Source organism: Macaca thibetana, chromosome 2 (genome assembly GCF_024542745.1).
Source record: "Macaca thibetana thibetana isolate TM-01 chromosome 2, ASM2454274v1, whole genome shotgun sequence".
Classification (NCBI taxonomy): Eukaryota; Metazoa; Chordata; class Mammalia; order Primates; family Cercopithecidae; genus Macaca; species Macaca thibetana.
In genome coordinates, this window is record NC_065579.1 from 120,714,520 (window position 1) to 120,733,676 (window position 19,157).

At 38.9% G+C, this 19,157-nt stretch overlaps 1 protein-coding gene across 7 annotated transcripts in view; it reads left to right on the forward strand.

Annotated features, from left to right (window-relative positions):
- Positions 1-19,157, forward strand: part of SLC25A26 (solute carrier family 25 member 26) — a 161,897-nt gene that overhangs the window by 135,236 nt on the left and 7,504 nt on the right. For all 7 annotated transcript variants that reach the window (XM_050781311.1, XM_050781312.1, XM_050781308.1 and 4 more), the window contains 3 exons: positions 10,985-11,054; positions 17,964-18,028; positions 19,015-19,088. In XM_050781311.1, the coding sequence (XP_050637268.1) occupies positions 10,985-11,054; positions 17,964-18,028; positions 19,015-19,088 (209 nt within the window). The remainder of the gene's footprint in view (positions 1-10,984; positions 11,055-17,963; positions 18,029-19,014; positions 19,089-19,157) is intronic.

Consider the following 19,157-nt stretch of genomic DNA (forward strand, 5'->3'; position numbering starts at 1 on the left):
GCAACATTATGCTTATGCTTTTCTAAGATGAAATCATAGCTTTGTAACAGAAATCAGGGATCAATGCATTATCACTTCACTTGCATTGATAGTTCGATGTATATAATAATTAGATCTCTTTTATGTTTTATAAGTATTTTAAACGTGCAGTACTACATAAAAGCTATGTTTTCAAGTTTAAGAGTAAATAGCATTTTTTCTTGTTGATTCTTGTTTTAATAGTAGTGAAAATGTCTACCACCATCCTACCCACAACAAATTTCTCTCATACTTTTAGTTATATAAACAAGATAAGAATTAGAAGATGCTCAGTGCTCAGGGTCTGCAGTTATACCATTTCATGAGACTGGGAGAATCTGGTGTCTTCATAGATATGTTTGCTCGGAACACAGCCTCCAGTAAAAGCATTGCAAAGATTGAAAGGAGTGGCGACAGACTAAAAAAATGCCTGTGTGTCTATGTGTCTGCGATTTTTACCACAATAAGCTAGTATTAAAAATTAAATATAACATGTCAGTATGGAAGAAAACTGCCTGAAAATACGAACAAAGTACATTGTAAGCTGGGCATAGTAGCCCACGCCTGTAATCCCAGCACTTTGGGAGGCCGAGGTGGGCAGATTACTTATGGTCAGGAGTTCGAGACCAGCCTGGCCAACATAGTGAAAACCTGTCTCTACAAAAAAGACAAAAATTAGCGGGGCGGGCGTGGTGGTGCGCGCCTACTTGGGAGGCTGAGGTGGGAGGATTGCTTGAACCCAGGAGACAGAGGTTGCAGTGAACCAAGATTGCACCGCTGCACCCCAGCCTGGGCAACAGAACAAAGCCCTGTCTCAGAGAAAAAAATAAAAAGAACAAAGTACATTTTAAACTTCCAGATTAGCAGTCAAATCAGAGTCTAAGTACTGTTTAAAATTTTAGCAGAATCACGTGATGAAACAGGCATCTTTTAACATTTCAAAAACTATAAGAAAATTTGAATTCTTAATTTGCATCTTAGAAAGTATGGGACACTTAATAGAAAAAGAATGAGAATTCCCCAGCATCCTTGCATTCAAATTATAAAAGTAAGAAGCAAAATTTTCTGGTTTCTAGAGCAATTGAGAGAGATCCATATAAGGAATATAAGAATTGGAAAAGTATGAAACTCCTTGGGTTTTAGGTGAAATTCAGTGAGTAAACAAAATGTTTAGGAAATGCTTGTATTTCATGATTTGGCCAAGGAAAAGATAAATACAGATGGTTTAAACAAACAAACACACAAAAAAACAGATGACTGAGAAGACCAAGTAGGGCAGGAAGAGTATCATGTATCTCAAAGGCCCAAGAAGATGGATGAAGTAAAGGCTGTGGCTCCCGGAGCCCAGGCTCCCTCTCCCAGCTCCTCAGTTAGAGCTGGGTACCCAGCTGCCCAGGCATTCTGCTGTGGTTACGGTTCTGGAGCCAAACTAATAACACCCAGCACATTTCTTGCAGGTTCTCTTATTTGTAAACTGAAGGTGAGATTTAACCATGGCTTATGAGTGCCATAGCCTGGAGGTAGTGGGCTAGGTCGTTTGTCAGAAAACAATACAAAGCACACCAGAATTCGTCGTTTCTTTCTTTTAGGTATTTTTCTCTTATTTATGGAAGTCTGTGACTGAAATGAGATAAATAGAATCCATCAAGATAAAAGGTTCTTGGGATGAGTCGTATCGACTTTTTTTTGCTGAGACAAAATGTGAGAAAAGAGAATTTTCCACACTTGAATTTAATCAGATTATCAAACATAAATATATATTTAGAAGCACTTAAAATGCCTATAATGATTCCTCATTCCTTTGGAAATAGAAGACCTTGACAGTGTATGATTTTCAAGGGACTCGTTTATACATTTACGTGTACCTCCTTTAACAAATGGGGGGAAGAAAAGAGAGTATTAGCTGTTTGTATTTGTTCTTGAGACCTGCTTACTTGTTATTTGTGAGCATTTCAGAGGTTTGTTTAGTGGGTCTGGTTTAAATATGCGGTATGATATTGCGTGTGCTGCCTCTAGGTCTTGCTCTGCCCCAGTAGGCTTTACCAGTTGATCGTAGCTTTCATTCCAAGTGAGCCTAAATAAACTTGGGAAACCATCTTTGCACAGCTCATCAGAAAGCCTTGTCCAGTCCAGTAAATGCCATTCCTGATTTATAGGGTTATTTATTGAACCAAGAATGAAATTTGGGATTGTGATGTTTGGCCCATTCATGTTTTCTCCTGTTCCTTATGCAAGGGTAAAATGGTGAAATACAACTTGCATGGTAGGTATTCATGTAGGTACCAAACATTTACCTGCCTTCTTTATGTAAGGAACTGTGCAGGGCCCTGTGGGGACTCCAGAGATGAAGGTAATGACGTCCCTCTCCCTTAGAATCAAAGGTGAGATGAGAGAGCTTTTAAAGGGCAATGAAAAAAACAAGTGACTACTTTCTTTTAAAATATTTTTCTGGTGCTTTTTAGGATAAAGGCTTGTGAGTATATCTGTTTCCAATAAATAGGGCTTGTCAGTGTAAGTCCTTCAGCTCTTTTATGTTAACCATTTTTGATAAAAAATCTTTTTAAAAAGATTGTCCCATACTTAAACACAGCAAACCAAGTGTTCTTTTGCAGGCAAAATTATTAAAAATAATCACACCTTTTCTTGGTGACTCATAATCAATGTCATGAGCATCAGTCAAATTGTTTTATCATGACTATTACTCAATGATATGTTTAGATGTTGTCAACGGGTTTTACCCTACCCAAGACTAATGATAAGGTTTGGCTGTGTCCCCACCCAAATCGAATCTTGAATGGTAACTCCCACAATTCCCATGTGTTGGAGAGGAATGCAGTGGGAGGGGATTGAATTACAGGGGCAAGTCTTTCCTGCTGTGTTCTCATGACAGTGAATGAGTCTCACAAGATTTGATAGCTTTAAAAAACAAGAGTTTGCCTGTACAAGCTCTCTCTCTGCCTGCCGCCATCCACGTAAGACGTGACTTGCTCCTCCTTGCCTTCTGCCATGATTGTGAGGTTTCCCAGCCACGTGGAACTGTAAGTCCAATTAAACCTCTTTCTTTTGTACATTGCCCGGTCTTGAGTATGTCTTCATCAGCAGTGTGAAAATGGACTAATACAACTAATAAGAACCACAAATAGAAAGCTTGGAGAATCCCCAGTCAGAATAAATATCCCCCACATATCTAAAATCTGGCCCACACATATCCAAAAATATTACTGTATAAATTCTAAAACCTAAATAGTAGTAAGCAAACTGAGCATTTTAGTCCATCTTGCTTTTACTTAAGAATAATCAATGTCTTTGCCTGTAATTACCAGCACAATCATTAGTTCAAGATTTTCTTATAAATTCTTATTATCTTTACTAACTTATCTAGAATGCAAATATCTAAATATCTCAACTAGCCAACATATATTATTGCCAAAAACAAAGTACAGATCAACGCATATAAAAATGATGCTGCTTGCACATCCCAGAACAGTTTCAGTCTAGCTGCCATTATAACCCAAATCAGCCTGTATACCGTAAGGGATTCCTAATTATCTGTTAGGTATATCCATTTTTAATTATGAAAAGTAGTGCTATATGAAAAATTTATTTTAGCCTTTTAGCCACCAGTGTGTATTGCAAGAGCTACGGTGTGGCCGAATGAAATCCGAATTGTGGTTCCCATTATGTTTGATATTGTTTTCAGTTTCACAACTTGCTTTTAGAAATCTCTTTTGTAGCCATAGTAGTATGAGAGTACTTCACAGAGAGATGGTTCATCTGATTGAATGATAAAATGATAGGCAGCTGTTGCTTTGTTTTTAAAAATATATGTGCAAAAGCTACGCAATAGCTTGATCAACAACAGCATGGAAAGTATTTACACGAAAATCATTGTCTGCTGTCTGTAATCTGTTATAAACTTCTGGTGGTAAAGTCACAGCAGTGAGACCTACCCAGAGGATAATATCCAGAGCAAGCCTAGGTTTGAAAAAACTAAGCATTTTCCTTTCTATTGTCTTAAATTTTGTCATCTGATGTTGCTAATTTTGGAATTGAGAAGATGATTCTGTGCACATACCTATTTTGCTACATGCATAAAATGCATGTTGTCAACGGGTTTACTACATACATAAAAAGCATGTAGTAAAATATCATCATCTTGTAAGGTTGGAAGCGATATAACTGCTTTTGAATAGAGCAGCTAAAGAAGTCCTAAGTTGTAAGTTTTTGTTCACTGGAGCCAACACACTTATTTTCAATTTGTTATTCATAAGACAATAGTGCTTATTTGGGTGGGTCTTTTAAAAGTGAAAAACAAAGCCTTCTCTTCATGCTGTACTTTAAATAGAAGACATCTGGTCTGGGGTTGGACTCCCAGCCACTTCATAGTATTGTGCCTGGTGTTTGCTTTCTGGCCTATGACTACTGGTGCTAATAGTTATTATCTTGGGGTGGGGGTCAGGGAGCCAAACTACTTCATGCTTTTCTTCCTTTGATAGGCCTTTAGCATTAAGTGAAGAATCACTTTGGAAATTACAACCTGATTGTTTTTGTAGTGATATCACTGAGTATCCTAATGAATAATACAAATATTGTTAATTTAAAAAGTCAAGCTGATGTTTAAAAGTTGCTTACTTTTATACAATAGTTGTTATGATGAAACTCAACTAGGGTCTGTAGCTTAGTTAATAGTATTGTACCAATTTCAGTCTTGTGCTTTGATAATTATACTGTGGAAGCTGAGTGAAGGATATATGGGAACTATATTATTATTATTTTTTGAGATAGGGTCTTGCTTTGCTGCCCAGACTAGAGTGCAGTGATGTGATCGCCAATAACTGCAGCTTCAACCTCCCAGGCTCAAGCAATCCTCCTACCTCAGCCTCCTTAGTAGCTGGGACTCAGGCATGTGCCACCACATCTGGCTAATTTTTACATTTTTTTGTAGAGACAGGGTCTCCCTGTGTTGCTCAGGCTGGTCTCAAACTCCTGGGCTCAAGTGATCCTCCCACTTCAGACTCCTGAAGTGCTGGGATTATAGGCATGAGCCGCAGCACTCGGTGGACTGCTCCTACTTTCGTAACTCTTCTGTAAATCTAAAATTATTTCAAAATAAAAGTGTCATACAACCTATTAGAAATGGTTTATAATCAGCCTCTATTAAGGTAGCTTTACTTAAGAAAAATTACCGAAGTGAAACTAAGAACATTTTTGACTTCTGTTCTCATTACTTAAACTTGATATTTCTCATTAATGTAACCATAGATTCATGTGAAAATTTTATTTATACTGTAATTCCAGCTACTTGGGAGGCTGGGGTGGGAGGATCACTTGAGACCAGGAGTTCGAGACCACCCTGGGCAAACATAGCAAGACGCTGCCTCAAAAAAATAAAATAAATTAGCCAGGCATGGTGGCACTTGCCCAGAGTCCCAGTTTCTCAGGAGGCTGAGGCGGGAGGATCGCTTGAGTGCAGAAGTTGGAGGCTGCAGTGAGCTGTGATCACCTCACTGCACTCCAGCCTGGGTAACAGAACAAGATTCAGTCTCTTAAGTTACTTACATTTGAACAGAAAAAGGAAATGGGAGATTGAATTGGGATAAATAAGCAAACATCAGGGAAAATGTGCCTCCTTGCTTTTTAAATTTCTTATTGTTATTTTGGTATACAACCTCCACCATGGGTTGAGCCTACATTACTGCTTCTTCACATTTGGGCCCCTTAGTGCCCCTCTCCTCCTCCCCTAATTATTTATCTGCCCTGACAGAAATGATCATTAGACCTCTGTGGCAATGAAATGACTTATTTAGGTTGAGAAATCATGGAAATTAAAAAAAATTTTGGCAGGTTCTTTAAAAAAACTTTTATAAACCTACATTATTTAAATTCATTCTATTAACTTGAAAGTATTTAGTAACATGTGTATTATGATGTAGTTTGACTAGAAATTGAGCTGCATGTGATAGTGAGGAAACATAATGCTATTTGCAGAATGAACCAGCCTCAGTTTTCCCACTTACTATCTATGTGACCTCAGGCACGTTACTTAAAATCTCCTAGCACTTGCCCCTCACCTGTTTTTGTGGAGAATAATACACTTCTCAACATTGAATGAGATTATACATGTAAAATCTTTAGCATAGTGCCTAGAGCATTGTAGGCAGTCAGTAAATCCCAACCAATATTGTCAATAGTAATCATTTATATTGTTACCTACACTACATTTTTATTCCACATTCCAGTCTAAAATTATGTGAATGTCATAATCAATATGTAGTCTTCCTGTGAGTAATGTCTTCCAGCTAGAGTATTTTGTTTATTACAATCCTGTTGTCCCTCCAAATAGATGAGCAAATATGTAATTTCAAAATGTGTTCATAATTTTTGTATAGTATTTTTTAGCAGTCAGGTTCTGATGATTGTTGTTTTACGAATTTAAGGTTGCACTCAAATGAATAATTTGTAAATAACACTCACCTTTTTACACTGGTCTCAGTATTACATTTCTGAAGTTCTGTATTCAGACAGTTCCTCAATTAGAAAAATCATTACAAACTCATTTAAGCAAGTTGTTTCAGACATTTACATAATTTGTTCATTCACTTGGATATTTTAATCATTCCAGTAGAAACTGTGATTTGTGTGTGGAAGTAAAGTGTCTCATGAATGCTTATCTGTGTGTTACCTGGACAACAATATCCTATAGATCCAAACCCATGTGATCCAAACCACACCAGAGTGTCCCTTCCAGATCCCAGCTTTCCTACTCACTGTTTAATCTTTGAGTTACTTAACATCTTTGAGCCTCATCTTTAAACAGTTTTTTCCTTAGAGATGGGATCTCACTATGTTAACCAGGCTCATCTCAAACTCCTGGCCTCAAGTGATCCTCCCATCATGGCCTCCCAAAGTGCTAGAATTACAGGCGTGAGCCACAATGGTTTTGTCTATAAAATGACAAGATAATAAGAATTACATATACGTCAGAAGATTGTGGAGAGAATTACATGAGTTGATGTATGTAAAGCGCTTCACACCTGGAACATGGGAAGTTCTGTATCTTCTGTGGAAGTGTGTATTGTGGTTGCTGTTACAGTCGTTCTTTACGTCATGCTTTGTGTTTGCCACTGAAGTTTCTCGCTTTACATGTTTTGAGTCTTCTGGAGATGTTTTGTTTGTTTTAAGGTATTTATTAGTATCCATTTCAAATACCAAATTATTTCTTTATGTGTTTTTTGTAAGCTCATTATTCTGGCCAGGTGATAGTGGAAAGTTACAGTTATCTGTGGAGATTCTATTTTTAAATGTTGTCTTCAGCCATCTGAGTCTGTTTTGATTGTGGCTTTTTTTCCCCCTGGCAACCAATTTTTTTTCTCCCTAGATTATGACAGGTGCCTCTGTGAAGCTTTCTCTGTCACCTCACTTCTCTCTTTTATAATCCTCTTCTGCCCCCACCATACCTTCCTCGAATATTAAACCTAGGGACTGTTACTTTTTCTCTCCTTGGCTATAATACCTGACACCTAGTAAATACTTGTTGAATTTATGACTTGCATAACATTTTTGATTTCTTATCACATTCACATCTTGTTGTTACTTACTTTTGCTTATAAACTCAGCATTATTACCAGTATTTCAAGTCTATCTGGAGTAGCCTTCTACTCTTTGGAACCTTTAAAGTTGTCAGTAGATTAACTGAAGGTGACCTTTAGTCATCAACAGAAATCTAGTTTATGTTTTGCATTGCTTTTCTAATAAGTTGGTGAAGTAAGTGTTGGTGTTAAAACTGGCATTAACCTGATAAAATACACCCTTTGCCACCTTAAAAGTAAAGAAAAAGCGATTCCACTCTCTTGTTTCTTACTCTTTCTGCAATGCTTATAGGAGCTCTGGAGAAAATAATGCTTTCTATTAAAGCATACAGATTTATTTGCAAACATTAGAGCATTTTCTGAAAATATACCAGATACTCAGTTTAATGGCAATATTATCTTTAGAAACCTGTTTCTAATAAATCTTTTCTTTTTTAGCTTATCTGTTTTCACAAGTAAGATGACAAATACCTATTTGAGAGCTGCACTCTCAGTGCAGTAAATTGAATTAATACACTTTCAGAGAATCATTCATGTTAGTATGGATAGAGGGAAATGTTGGTCCTCAAACCACATACTGTCACATATTTAATTTGTTAGATAGTTAACATAGTAGCTGTCTGACTTAAGAAAAGTTGTGAAAGTTGACAGAGTAAACAGTACCTATGATTCATTTCCATGGCATCTTCTTCCTCCCCTCAGTGACCTTCACAGCCTTCCAGAGATAGTTGTCAGTGAGGAAGTATTCAGAGTAGGAAATTAAAATGAACTTTGCTGTTCTTCTTTTAGTTGCTGTGTATTTGATTATCCCTAAAAATGTCACACCACTCTCAGAAAGTCATTATACTTTTCTAACTATTTAAATTAGTATATTCAAGAGGTCTTTTTTGTTAATATTTGTGGTCACTATTGCAATGCATACTATTATGCTGAAGGTCCTACTCAATTCAGTAAGGCAAAAATGAAAATAAACAAGAAAAGTTACCTTAATTGGAGAGGAAAAAGTACAGCTCTCTTTATTCACAGATGATATGGTCATCTATGTTGAAAATTGGATGAGCTCTATAAAAAAAGCTATGAGGTTAGTAACTTTAGCAAGGCTGCAGAATACAAGATCAGTGTACAAAAATCAATTGTATTGATAATCAGTTTCTGCATATTAGCAATGAACAATCAGAGATTGAAATTTTAAAAAAGTATGATTTGCAGTAGCACCAAAACATGTGAAATACTTAAGGATAAATTTGACAAAACCAGTGCAAAACCTGTATACTGAAAACTATAAGACAGTGTGGAGAGAATGTAAAGAAGGCCTTAGTTAAATGAAGAGGAATGTCATGCCTATGAGAAGAAAACCCCTCAACATTAACAGCTGGTTCTCTCCAGAATAATCCATGGATTTGGTGCATCCCAATCACAGTCTCAGCAGGTTATTTCATAGGAATTGATAATCAGATTGCAAAATTCATATGGAAATGCAAAATACTTAGAATAGGTAGAAGAACTTTGAAAAAGAATTTGAAAAACAAATACTACCTGATTTCAAGATTCATTATAAAGTTACAGTAGTGAAGAAAGTATGGGATTGATATCAAGATAGGCCTATAGAGGAGAACAGAATAGAGCGTTCAGAAATAGACCCACACAGATGTGGACAATTGAGTTTTGACAAAAGCAAGCGGGCAGTTCACTGGAGAAATTACTGTCTTTCCCAGTCACTGCAACAACTGAATATCCACATGTGAAAACCAAATAACTTCAATCTACATATTGTATGATGGATATAAATGTAAAACCTGAAAGCATAAAATTTCTAGAAGAAAACACAGGATCAAAAAATCTTTGTGACTTTGAGTTGGGCAAAGATTTCTTAGATGTGACACCAAAAGCAAGATCTGTAAAAGGATAATTTGAACTTCATCAAAATTAAAAACTTCCTTGAAAGACGCTGTTAAAAGAATGATGAAAGATGCTGTTTAAAGAATGAAAAGACAAGACTAGAAGAAAACATCTGTAAATGAGCTATGTCTAGAATATGTAAAGAACTCTTAAAATTCAGTCATTGAGATATGGTAACCTAGTACAAATGTGCAACACATTTGAACAGACACTTCACCAAAGACAGTATGTTGTGGATGGCAAATAAGTACATGAAAAGCAGCTCAGCATCATTAGGGAAATACAGATTAAAACCACAATGAAGGCCAGGCGCAGTGGCTCACACCTGTAATCCCAGCACTTTGGGAGGCTGAGGCGGGTGGATCACTTGAGGTCAGGAGTTTGACACCAGCCTGGGCAACATGGTGAAACCCTGTCTCTACTAAAAATACAAAAATTAGCTGGGCATGTTGGCGGGCGCCTGTAGTCCCAGCTACTCAGGAGGCTGAGGCAGGAGCATCACATGAACCCAGGAGTTGGAGTTTGCAGTGAGCTGAGATTGTACCACTGTACTCCAGCACTCCAGCCTGGGTGACAGAGTGAGTCTATGTCTCAAAAAAAAAAAAAAAAAAAAAAAAAAGAATAAAAAGAAAGAAATACTACAACACACTTAGTAGAATGGTTAAAATGTTAAAGTGGTGATGATAACAAGTAGTAGGAAGATGTGGAGAAACCGGAACTCATGAGAATGTCAAATGGTACGATTGCTTTGGAAAACAAGTTTGGCAGTCCTTAAAAAGTTAAACATAACTCCCATGTGATCTAGCGATTTCACCGCTAGGTATTTCCTCAAGAGAAATGAAAGCATGTGTACATATAAAAACTTGTATACAAATGTTCATGGTGGCTTTATTTGTAATAGCCCCAAACGGAAAAAATCTCAGATGTCCATCAACAGGTAAACACGTAAATCACGATATATACATACAACGGAATATTACTAATGAAGAAGTAGTCAACTGTTGATATCTGCATGACATGGGTGAATCACAAAATAATTCTGAATAAAAGAAGTTGGATTTTAAAAATATGTGATTACAGTGATATTCTGGGAAGGGCATACTAATCGAGTGACAGATCAGATTGGGGGGTAGTGAGGAAGGACAGGAAGGAGGGGTTACATAGGGAGACAAGAAAACGTGTGGGTCATGAGTAAGTTCACTATCTCAATTGTGGCGATGAAGTTTTGTGTGTGCACACACACATATGTATACTCTGAAAATTGTTTCCTTTGAGCACTCTACTGTAGCTGTCACTCTCATTTCTTTGACTTATTTTAGAATGCAGTTAAGTCTTTGGGAAAGTCACTTATGTCATCAGTAAAGAATGCCACCAAAATAGCTTCTCATTTAAGTTCCCATCCCCAGAGCTAACCCACAGGAGGTTCCGATAAATTCAAATATTTAATAACTTGTATTTTTCTTTCTCCTTAAACACAGGCCCTCTGGTCCTGGAGGCAGGATCATGTGGTGGATTCTTGGCAGTCAGCAGTCTGTGGAGCTTTTGCAGGTGCAAAGGATTATATTATACTGGGAAAGACCTAAGAGGGGGAAAAATGTGAAAATATTAACTGTGCAAAAACAACATTCTTTAAAAATTCCAGGTTGTTTAGATGAAGAGTGCTCCACTGGTTGAGAAAAGAACGTGTCCTAGAGGGGGGAAAAAACTGCTAAAAAGGTGTCTGCCTGAAAGACAACCAATTTGTTTTTGACAAATTTTTCTTTTTCTTTTTATCTTTATTAAAGCCTTCATTCAGGCCCTGGAATGATCTTAAAGATGATTTAGAAAGTCCTCTGTGGGAAGAGACTTGCTGTGGGTGCAGGGCTTACCATGCAGCTGTCTGCCTTGGGCAGTGCTTAGGGGGTTTAAGCGATTTCTGCAGAAGGCAATGATTCACGGTTGGTGTGACATGTTTGACAGCACTGTAGATTAAGTAGTGTCAGGAGAGCAGAGGCTCCTCCATAACTTACTGAAGGCTAAACTGTTCTGTGTAGGAAGTATGGAAATCTACACATCTGGGCATTTTCGAGACATTAAAGCAAGAGCGAGGTGACAATATGCAATGTCATGTTATCCATCACTAAGTCATAGGAATTTTACAGTGAGGCTTTAATGAGAACTCAAATGCTTTAAAGAGCTTAGTAAGTGACACATTTTAAAACCTAAGAGAGAAGTATATTTTGTTGTTACAAAGTTAAATTAGAATTATAGTTGAAATAAAATGGAAATTTGCCAGAAAAGGAAACTTTTAGTTGAGATGTGAAGCCAGCAGGGGAGGTTTAGGGTGTTAACTTCATTGGAAAATAATTATTTTCCAGTTTGTTTAATAGTCATTGTTTTTTTGTTGTTGTTGTCGTGATTGGGAAAACAGAAAATATTCATTTTATAGGACTCTTTATTAATAGACTCATTTGACTTGTAGAATTGGTAATCAACAATAAGAATTTTGCCTCTAGGCATGAAACCAATCCAGATTGATTATGATGATGATTGTTTCCACATGACACATAGTCATTAGCTGTGTTAAATAATAGGTGGTCTTGATTCATTTTCCAGAGGTCAGGAGTCATTATTCCCCAGTCCCTAAGAGAGATTTGCACTTTTGTAGACACTCTCCTGGGCCCTGGGGACAAAGTGAGCACATAATGGAAATTTAGTCATCCTGGATAAGTAAAGCTACTTTTTAAAGTTAGCAATACTATAAAACTTCCATGTGTTGAAATAAGAAGAACATATTCTCTGGTCCTATTCCTTAAATACCCAATTCAAAGATTTGCTTGCAGAGACATTGTTACTATTAAGGAAATTTGCATTAATTACAGTTTCCTTTTTGGAGTAATACTCTGTAATAGATGCTAAGGACTTATATTGTCAGAAGGAGGGAGAGAAGGGAACTTCCTATCAGACATCCTCTATCTTTGTGGTAGGATCCTACCATCCAGGCCCTTTCAGTTAAGGTGACTCGCCTGGGGAGTGTGGCAGCACAGCCGGTGCTCCAATGATGCTGGGGTGTGGAGAAAGGGAGCGAGGTGCCCACAGCTATACATCTAGCACAGGCTGAGCTGTGTGACTTACAGGATTGTCAAGTCTCTTTTTGGTCCCCAACTCAGGAATGAGACTTTGGGGCCCTCCTGAGTGCCAGTTTCCTTACCTGTAATGTAGAAGCAACAATTCCTACCTTAGGGGATTACTTCAGGGCTTGAGATAATGTATGGTTAGTACTCTGTACTCTGCAAAACCAAGTCGATATAGGGCACTACTACTATTTCAGTAAGAACAACCAACGTCCAGAAAATGAAAACCTACTTTCACAGTAATTCACCTTCTTGATTGAGTGAAGGAATGTCATATCAATGAAGTTATTGTACAGAACAATCTCCTCTAATAGCTCATACATTTTAAAATGCCTCCAATACAAGCATCTTATTTTTTTTTCTGATGAAGTTCTGATAAGTGAAGGAGTTTGTCCAAGGCCTGCAAAAAATCCGTTGTTAGTAGATCCACATATATTTAGCAAAAGATAAATATATTTCTTATTTATATCTCTTACTGTTTTGAAATTTTATTTGGTACAAATGTTGATCCAGAGGAACAGGGTTACTATTTTAAAGCATTTCTGAAGGATAAACATCACTTGAAAATATTCCAATTTATGAAAAAGCGAGATTCTGTAAGAGTTGCAACATGGTGCCTTACAGAATATAGAAATGAATGATGTCTTATGAAGTCCCTTTAAAATACGTACACACTTGCCGGGCGCGGTGGCTCAAGCCTGTAATCCCAGCACTTTGGGAGGCCGAGGCGGGCGGATCACGAGGTCAGGAGATCGAGACCATCCTGGCTAACACGGTGAAACCCTGTCTCTACTAAAAATACAAAAAACTAGCCGGGCGCGGTGGCGGGCGCCTGTAGTCCCAGCTACTCTGGAGGCTGAGGCAGGAGAATGGCGTAAACCCGGGAGGCGGAGCTTGCAGTGAGCTGAGATCCGGCCACTGCACTCCAGCCTGGGTGACAGAGCAAGACTCTGTCTCAAAAAAATAAAATAAAATAAAATAAAATAAAATAAAATACGTACACACTGCACTTGCAGACTTTACCCTTACATGGCCATAAAGGCAGTGATAAAACTTGCCCTCAAATCAGAAATCAGATTTCTCATCCCCATGTGCTTTTCCAAGTTTAAATTGGCTAAATCATTGCAGATGAACCATGCTGTGTGCCATCCTTGGCACTCTTTCTTGCTCATGCCTGTTTTATAAACTACTTGGCACAAATATCCAAAAATGTCCCACGAGATTGGAGGTGTTGATGGCTTGTCATGCACAGAAATTCCCTTGGCTTCTGGTCAGGGGTGAAACTAGGGGAAAAAAAGGACTTTGCCAACTTCCTTGTTTCAAGTGAACTTCTAAACATAAACCATAATGCAGCCGAAGTATGACATTTGCTACTATAGTGATATTTGGTGCTCTCGTATATTTTGATCAGTTTCTCATAATAAACACCTCTGTACATTCTCTAGGAGAAAAGAAGGTGGGGGAGAAAGAGGCGGGGAAGGAGATTGATTGCAGTCTCTCCATGGGTTAGAAATTCTAGAATAGGGTGAGGGATTACTTGGGTAACAAATGAGAAGGCCTGACACAATCTCTATTAAAATACAAACAAAAACCACTTTCCTTCTTGTTGATGTGGAAGTCTTCCACATCTGTCTGCTTCACTGGAGGTCACGCATAAGAGGGGCGTGGTGGTGCTCTTATCCCTCCCAGACTAATCAGGAGCAGCGCAGGGGCTGGAGGAGAAATGAATGGCAGCAAGGGTGCCCAGGGGTGGGTCTGGGGACTTCCCCACTGCTGCCCCCACATTCTCAGCCGCTGCTCAGAGGTGACAGCTCCAGCCTTACTGTAGGAAGGTGGCTACTTTGTCTTTATGGCGGGGAGGGGCGGTTAGGGAATCTGCATTTGTTCCTCAAGGAAATAGATATAATTTTATCATAAAATTTTAGTTTCCCCTGAATCCTGTCCTCGACAGCAGTTAGCCTAACATTCAGTAGAAACCTAACTCCGGTGGAGACCGTAGAAGACTGTTTCACGGATGCTTTGAACACAATGGCAGCCTGTAATTGCTGTACCAAATGATTATTTCCTGTGTCATATGTTAGAATGTTCCTTGTATCTATTACCAGTAGCTTACAATGCCCTTAAATAAAACATAGAAAATAACTACATTTTAACTGAAAGTCCTGGCCCCCAGCCCTTCCCCGTTATGACCATTATTCTATTCTATTATCTTCACAAGTCCTCCTTACAGCCTTACAAAAGCATTGTGAGATCCGCGAATCAGAGAAATCTTTGATATTTGAAGACGGGCAAATTGATTTATTAGTAACACATAAAATACAGCTTCTCTCTCGGTAGTAAAGTTAGAACCTATTTGGAGCATACGTGTTTCTGTCTTAACTTTTCTTCGTATTACTTTCATGAAACCTAAATCTCCAAGAGAATATTGGCAGGCATCCACACTCAAGTAATGGTGGTAGACCTTTGCTAATGGCCAAAATAAGTTTGATTTGCAGTAACTAAATTTATTAGATGTTCCTTATCAACCTTTAGGTCTTTTTAATTGGTTTAGGATCATTTGTGAACATTTTCACATATGAAAGTGAGTTTTAACCATTGGACAAATTTTAATTTGTCTTATATGTCAAAGTCATTATGTAGTGGAACAAGTGATACTTTTGGAGTCATGATACATGTGACAGTCCCAGGTCCCACACCAGCTGTGTGGCCTGGGCAAGTAAGTTGGGTGTAAGATGGGAATAGTAACCCTATGCAAATGAGATCAAATAATCAATGTGCCTAGTGCATTCCTGGCATGCCAGATACGAAGTAAGCACTGCAGATATTAGCTCCTACCTTTACTTTTCCCTGCCTTTTAGAGGATGAGTTGAAATTTTCAGTTTATAACTAGAAAATTTCACTAGAGAACAGGACTGTATATTCACTAGAGAATAGGACTATATATATTTTCAGTTTATAACTAGAAAATTTCACTAGAGAAAATTTAACTAGAGAACAGGATACCAATTAAGCGTTTTCGAGTGCCTGCTGTGTGTGTGCTGGTCTAGAGATACGAAGAAAAATCACTCATTAGCTCTGCCCACCCAGGAAAAAGTTATTTTTTTGATTACTGCTGTGAGCCAGATGCTGTTTCAGACGTGTTGCGTAGGCCCATTTAATTCCTGTGTCATACTACTGTCTGCATTTTACAGATGAGAAAACTGAGGCCACTAGGAGACCAGTGGCTGAGAGTCCCAGTTCCGGAGTCAGTACAGACCTAAGATCCCATCTCAGCTCTGCGCTAAGTAAAATCTTCAAGTTTTTAGCCTCCGTAAGCCTCAGTTTCCCCACCTGTAGCATGGGGTAGTAGGAGTCCCTAGCTCATAAGGTGCTTCAGCTACAGAATAAGTAATTACCTAAGGCTGGACAACTGGTAGAGCAGGGATTTAAACGTTGGTCTTTCCACCTCCAAAGAAGGGTTCTTTCAGGCTAGACCCTGCTGCTGGTGAGGGAAACAAAACCAAATACATTATTTCGGAGTATAAGAAGTTTGAGATCGTAAAGTTTATTGCCTTTGTGTCTTGTGTCTTTTTCCCTTTTCTTCCTTTCTTGGGGGAGAGGGGGAGGGAGGGATGGCTGGACACATGAATGGATGGATGGATGTTCATGGATGTTCATGGAACCTGTTGTGTAACTAAAAGTATATTTACTTTTCCAGGGCAGAATATATGGTTACAAGAGTAGGATTTCAAGACCAAGTCCACAGAAATTTAAAAGACACAAAGCTTAGCAAGTCTCTGAATTTCAGACAGCCTCTGAATTTAAGACAAAGAGTTTTACATACTCATAATTTGAAATGAGTAAACCAAAGGGGATTCAAATACTCCTGTCAGTTGATAGTACTTACCCCTAAAGTCTGTGACAGTCAGGGGTAACCAGAAGTGGACCATGAGAGCGTAAATAAGTACACCGTTCAAAAAGTCAGTGTCATAATAAATGTTACCATATAGAGGAGGCTTGGTATAATCTTATTTCAGCAGCATGTTTAGAAAGAGGTCAAATGGCCTTCTTGTCCACAAGCCACAAAAGTGAGAAGGAAAGCAGTGCTGTTTCTGGAGTATCCTTCACATACGTGTGTCCTGTTGCCCTTGTAACACTGCCTCTTTCCCCCTAGCTCTTGGAAGCTGAATCTTTATAACACCTTTTAGGGTTTATTATTTCTCTCTCGTAGGGCCTCTTGGGATTTAGAATATATCTTTGTACTGCACTAAATGAAATATTGACACTATAAACTTGGTTTATGTTAAAACAGAAAGTCCTTCAAAAAGTCCAGTCTGTGTACAGTTCAGCCGTCATGACATTCAGATAATGCAAACATGAGAGAGAAGGGAGGAAGGAAGCCATAACGTGGAATGCGTGCTGAAGCAAGACTCAGGCTAAGAAGATGTAGAGGAGAGCTTAGAAATGTAGTAACTCTGGCTAGCCTGCTATCAGGAGCCTGTGAAACACAAAAAGCTTTGCTCCTTTAATTCAAAGAATCCAGCCATGTATACCAAAAATCCCCACAATGTTACATGTGACTCTGTCCATTTTGCTATATGCAAAGCAGAAATGATAGAAGCATTTTGAAGTAGTCACTTTAAAGAACGGTGGTCCAGGCTGGGCATGGTGGTTAACGCGTGTAATCCCAACACTCTGAGAGGCCGAGGCAGGAGGAGTGCTTGATGCAAGGAGTTCAAGACTAGCCTGGGCAACATAGCAAGACCCTATTGCTGCAGAAAATTTAAAAATTAGCCAAGCATGGTGGTGTGCAGCTGTAGTCCCAGCTACTCAGGAGGAGGCTAAGACGGAAAGATCACTTGAGCCTAGCAGGGTGCGGCTGCAGTGAGCTATGATCACACCAATGTACTCCAGTCTTGGTGAGAGACAGTGAGACCCTGTCTAAAAAAAAAAAAAAAAAGAAGACAGTGGCCCATAGAAAGTCGTGAACCCTTTGAGAACCATTAGGAGCAGAGGGTCTCACATACTGAGAGTGGGCATCTGGCCATATTCATGTATGTCATACGTGTACACATTCATCATGTACGTACATACACTCATTGGTTTGCTAGTTAATGAGAGAGCAAGATAAATTGTGGAGCCTTGTATTTTTCACCTGAGTGGGTAGAGTTCTGTCACTGCAAAAGAAATGAAGCGTGTGGATAAAGATTGTGCATGTGTGCATCGTGTTCTTGAATCAGTGTACATAATCAGTGTACATAATGATGAAGTGATTTGGGCAGAGTCAGGAATTCTAAAAATTACAAAATTATCATGTAATACAGTAAACAGTATCTCACTTGGGTGTTGGGTATTATTTGCACAGGTGGATTTGCCGCTGCAGTCACCACACCTCTAGATGTGGCAAAGACAAGAATTATGCTGGCAAAGGTAAGTGGCAAAATAATGTAATGGAGACACTTCAGATGCTCATATCTGTTAGCACTAGGACTACACATATATAAAGTAAACACAAACGGCTACCATTTACCTGTAATAGCATCTTATGCTGCCTGTGGAACCTCTAAGAAAACCGCCATTGATGGAACAATATCCCCAGTGTCTATATAACATTGTACCATTTCACAGGCATTTTCCCCTGTGTTACGTAAGCACATAGGGCTGGTAGGGCCACTGCCTGGTAATACTATCTTCAGATAAACTCTCTTTTTACTGCTGACAAACCTAAGGCTCAGAGAGGTTGACGAGCCTCCTGCCATGTGGCAGGCTTTGAACCTAGGGTCACGGTTGGCCTTAACTGGATGAGTTAAGACAGTTGTCAGAAATGTTGAAACCATTTTGTTTAAGAGAAAAATTGTTTTAAAAAAACCCCGCTAGATAGAGAGTTGAAAGAATGCCATACATATAACATACCTGAACCAAACCAAAACAAAAAAAGTCCTATGTTTTTGGAAAAGTAGAACAAATATGGCCAGATTTTAGTATGGAGGTGGCAGGATCCAACCTAAGAATGCTGATCACGTTGTAAATGGAACATTTAAACGGCACTCTATTAAATATGCTTATTAGCTGCTTAGGCAAGTTTCATAGTTGTACCATTTACACTAATGATTCCCTGCCCTCCTCACGTTGCTTCATGGTGCTTCTTTTTCCTGTTAAATAGTTCATCATTCATCTCGCGAGCTCTGATAAGCAGAGCCTCCCATGTGGCGTGGGCCACATCCCTGCTTGCCTGCATATCTGAGCGTAAACGCTTCTGGGCAAGCGAGCCAGGTCCTGATTGCCAAGAAACTCCCTGGTATCTGACACTGTGTCCTAGATGAGGGTGATGGGGAGCTGTGCGTCTGAGGATATCTGAGAGGCAAGTGTGTGATTGGGAGCTTCAGAAGATAACAGGTTTCTCTTTGTTCACACAGGCTGGCTCCAGCACTGCTAATGGGAACGTGCTCTCTGCCCTGCATGGGGTCTGGCAGTCACAGGGGCTGGCAGGGTAAGACGAGGAATGCCCTCCCGCCTTTCTTCCTCTCCACCACTCCTCCTCCTTTAGCCTGACTTTGGA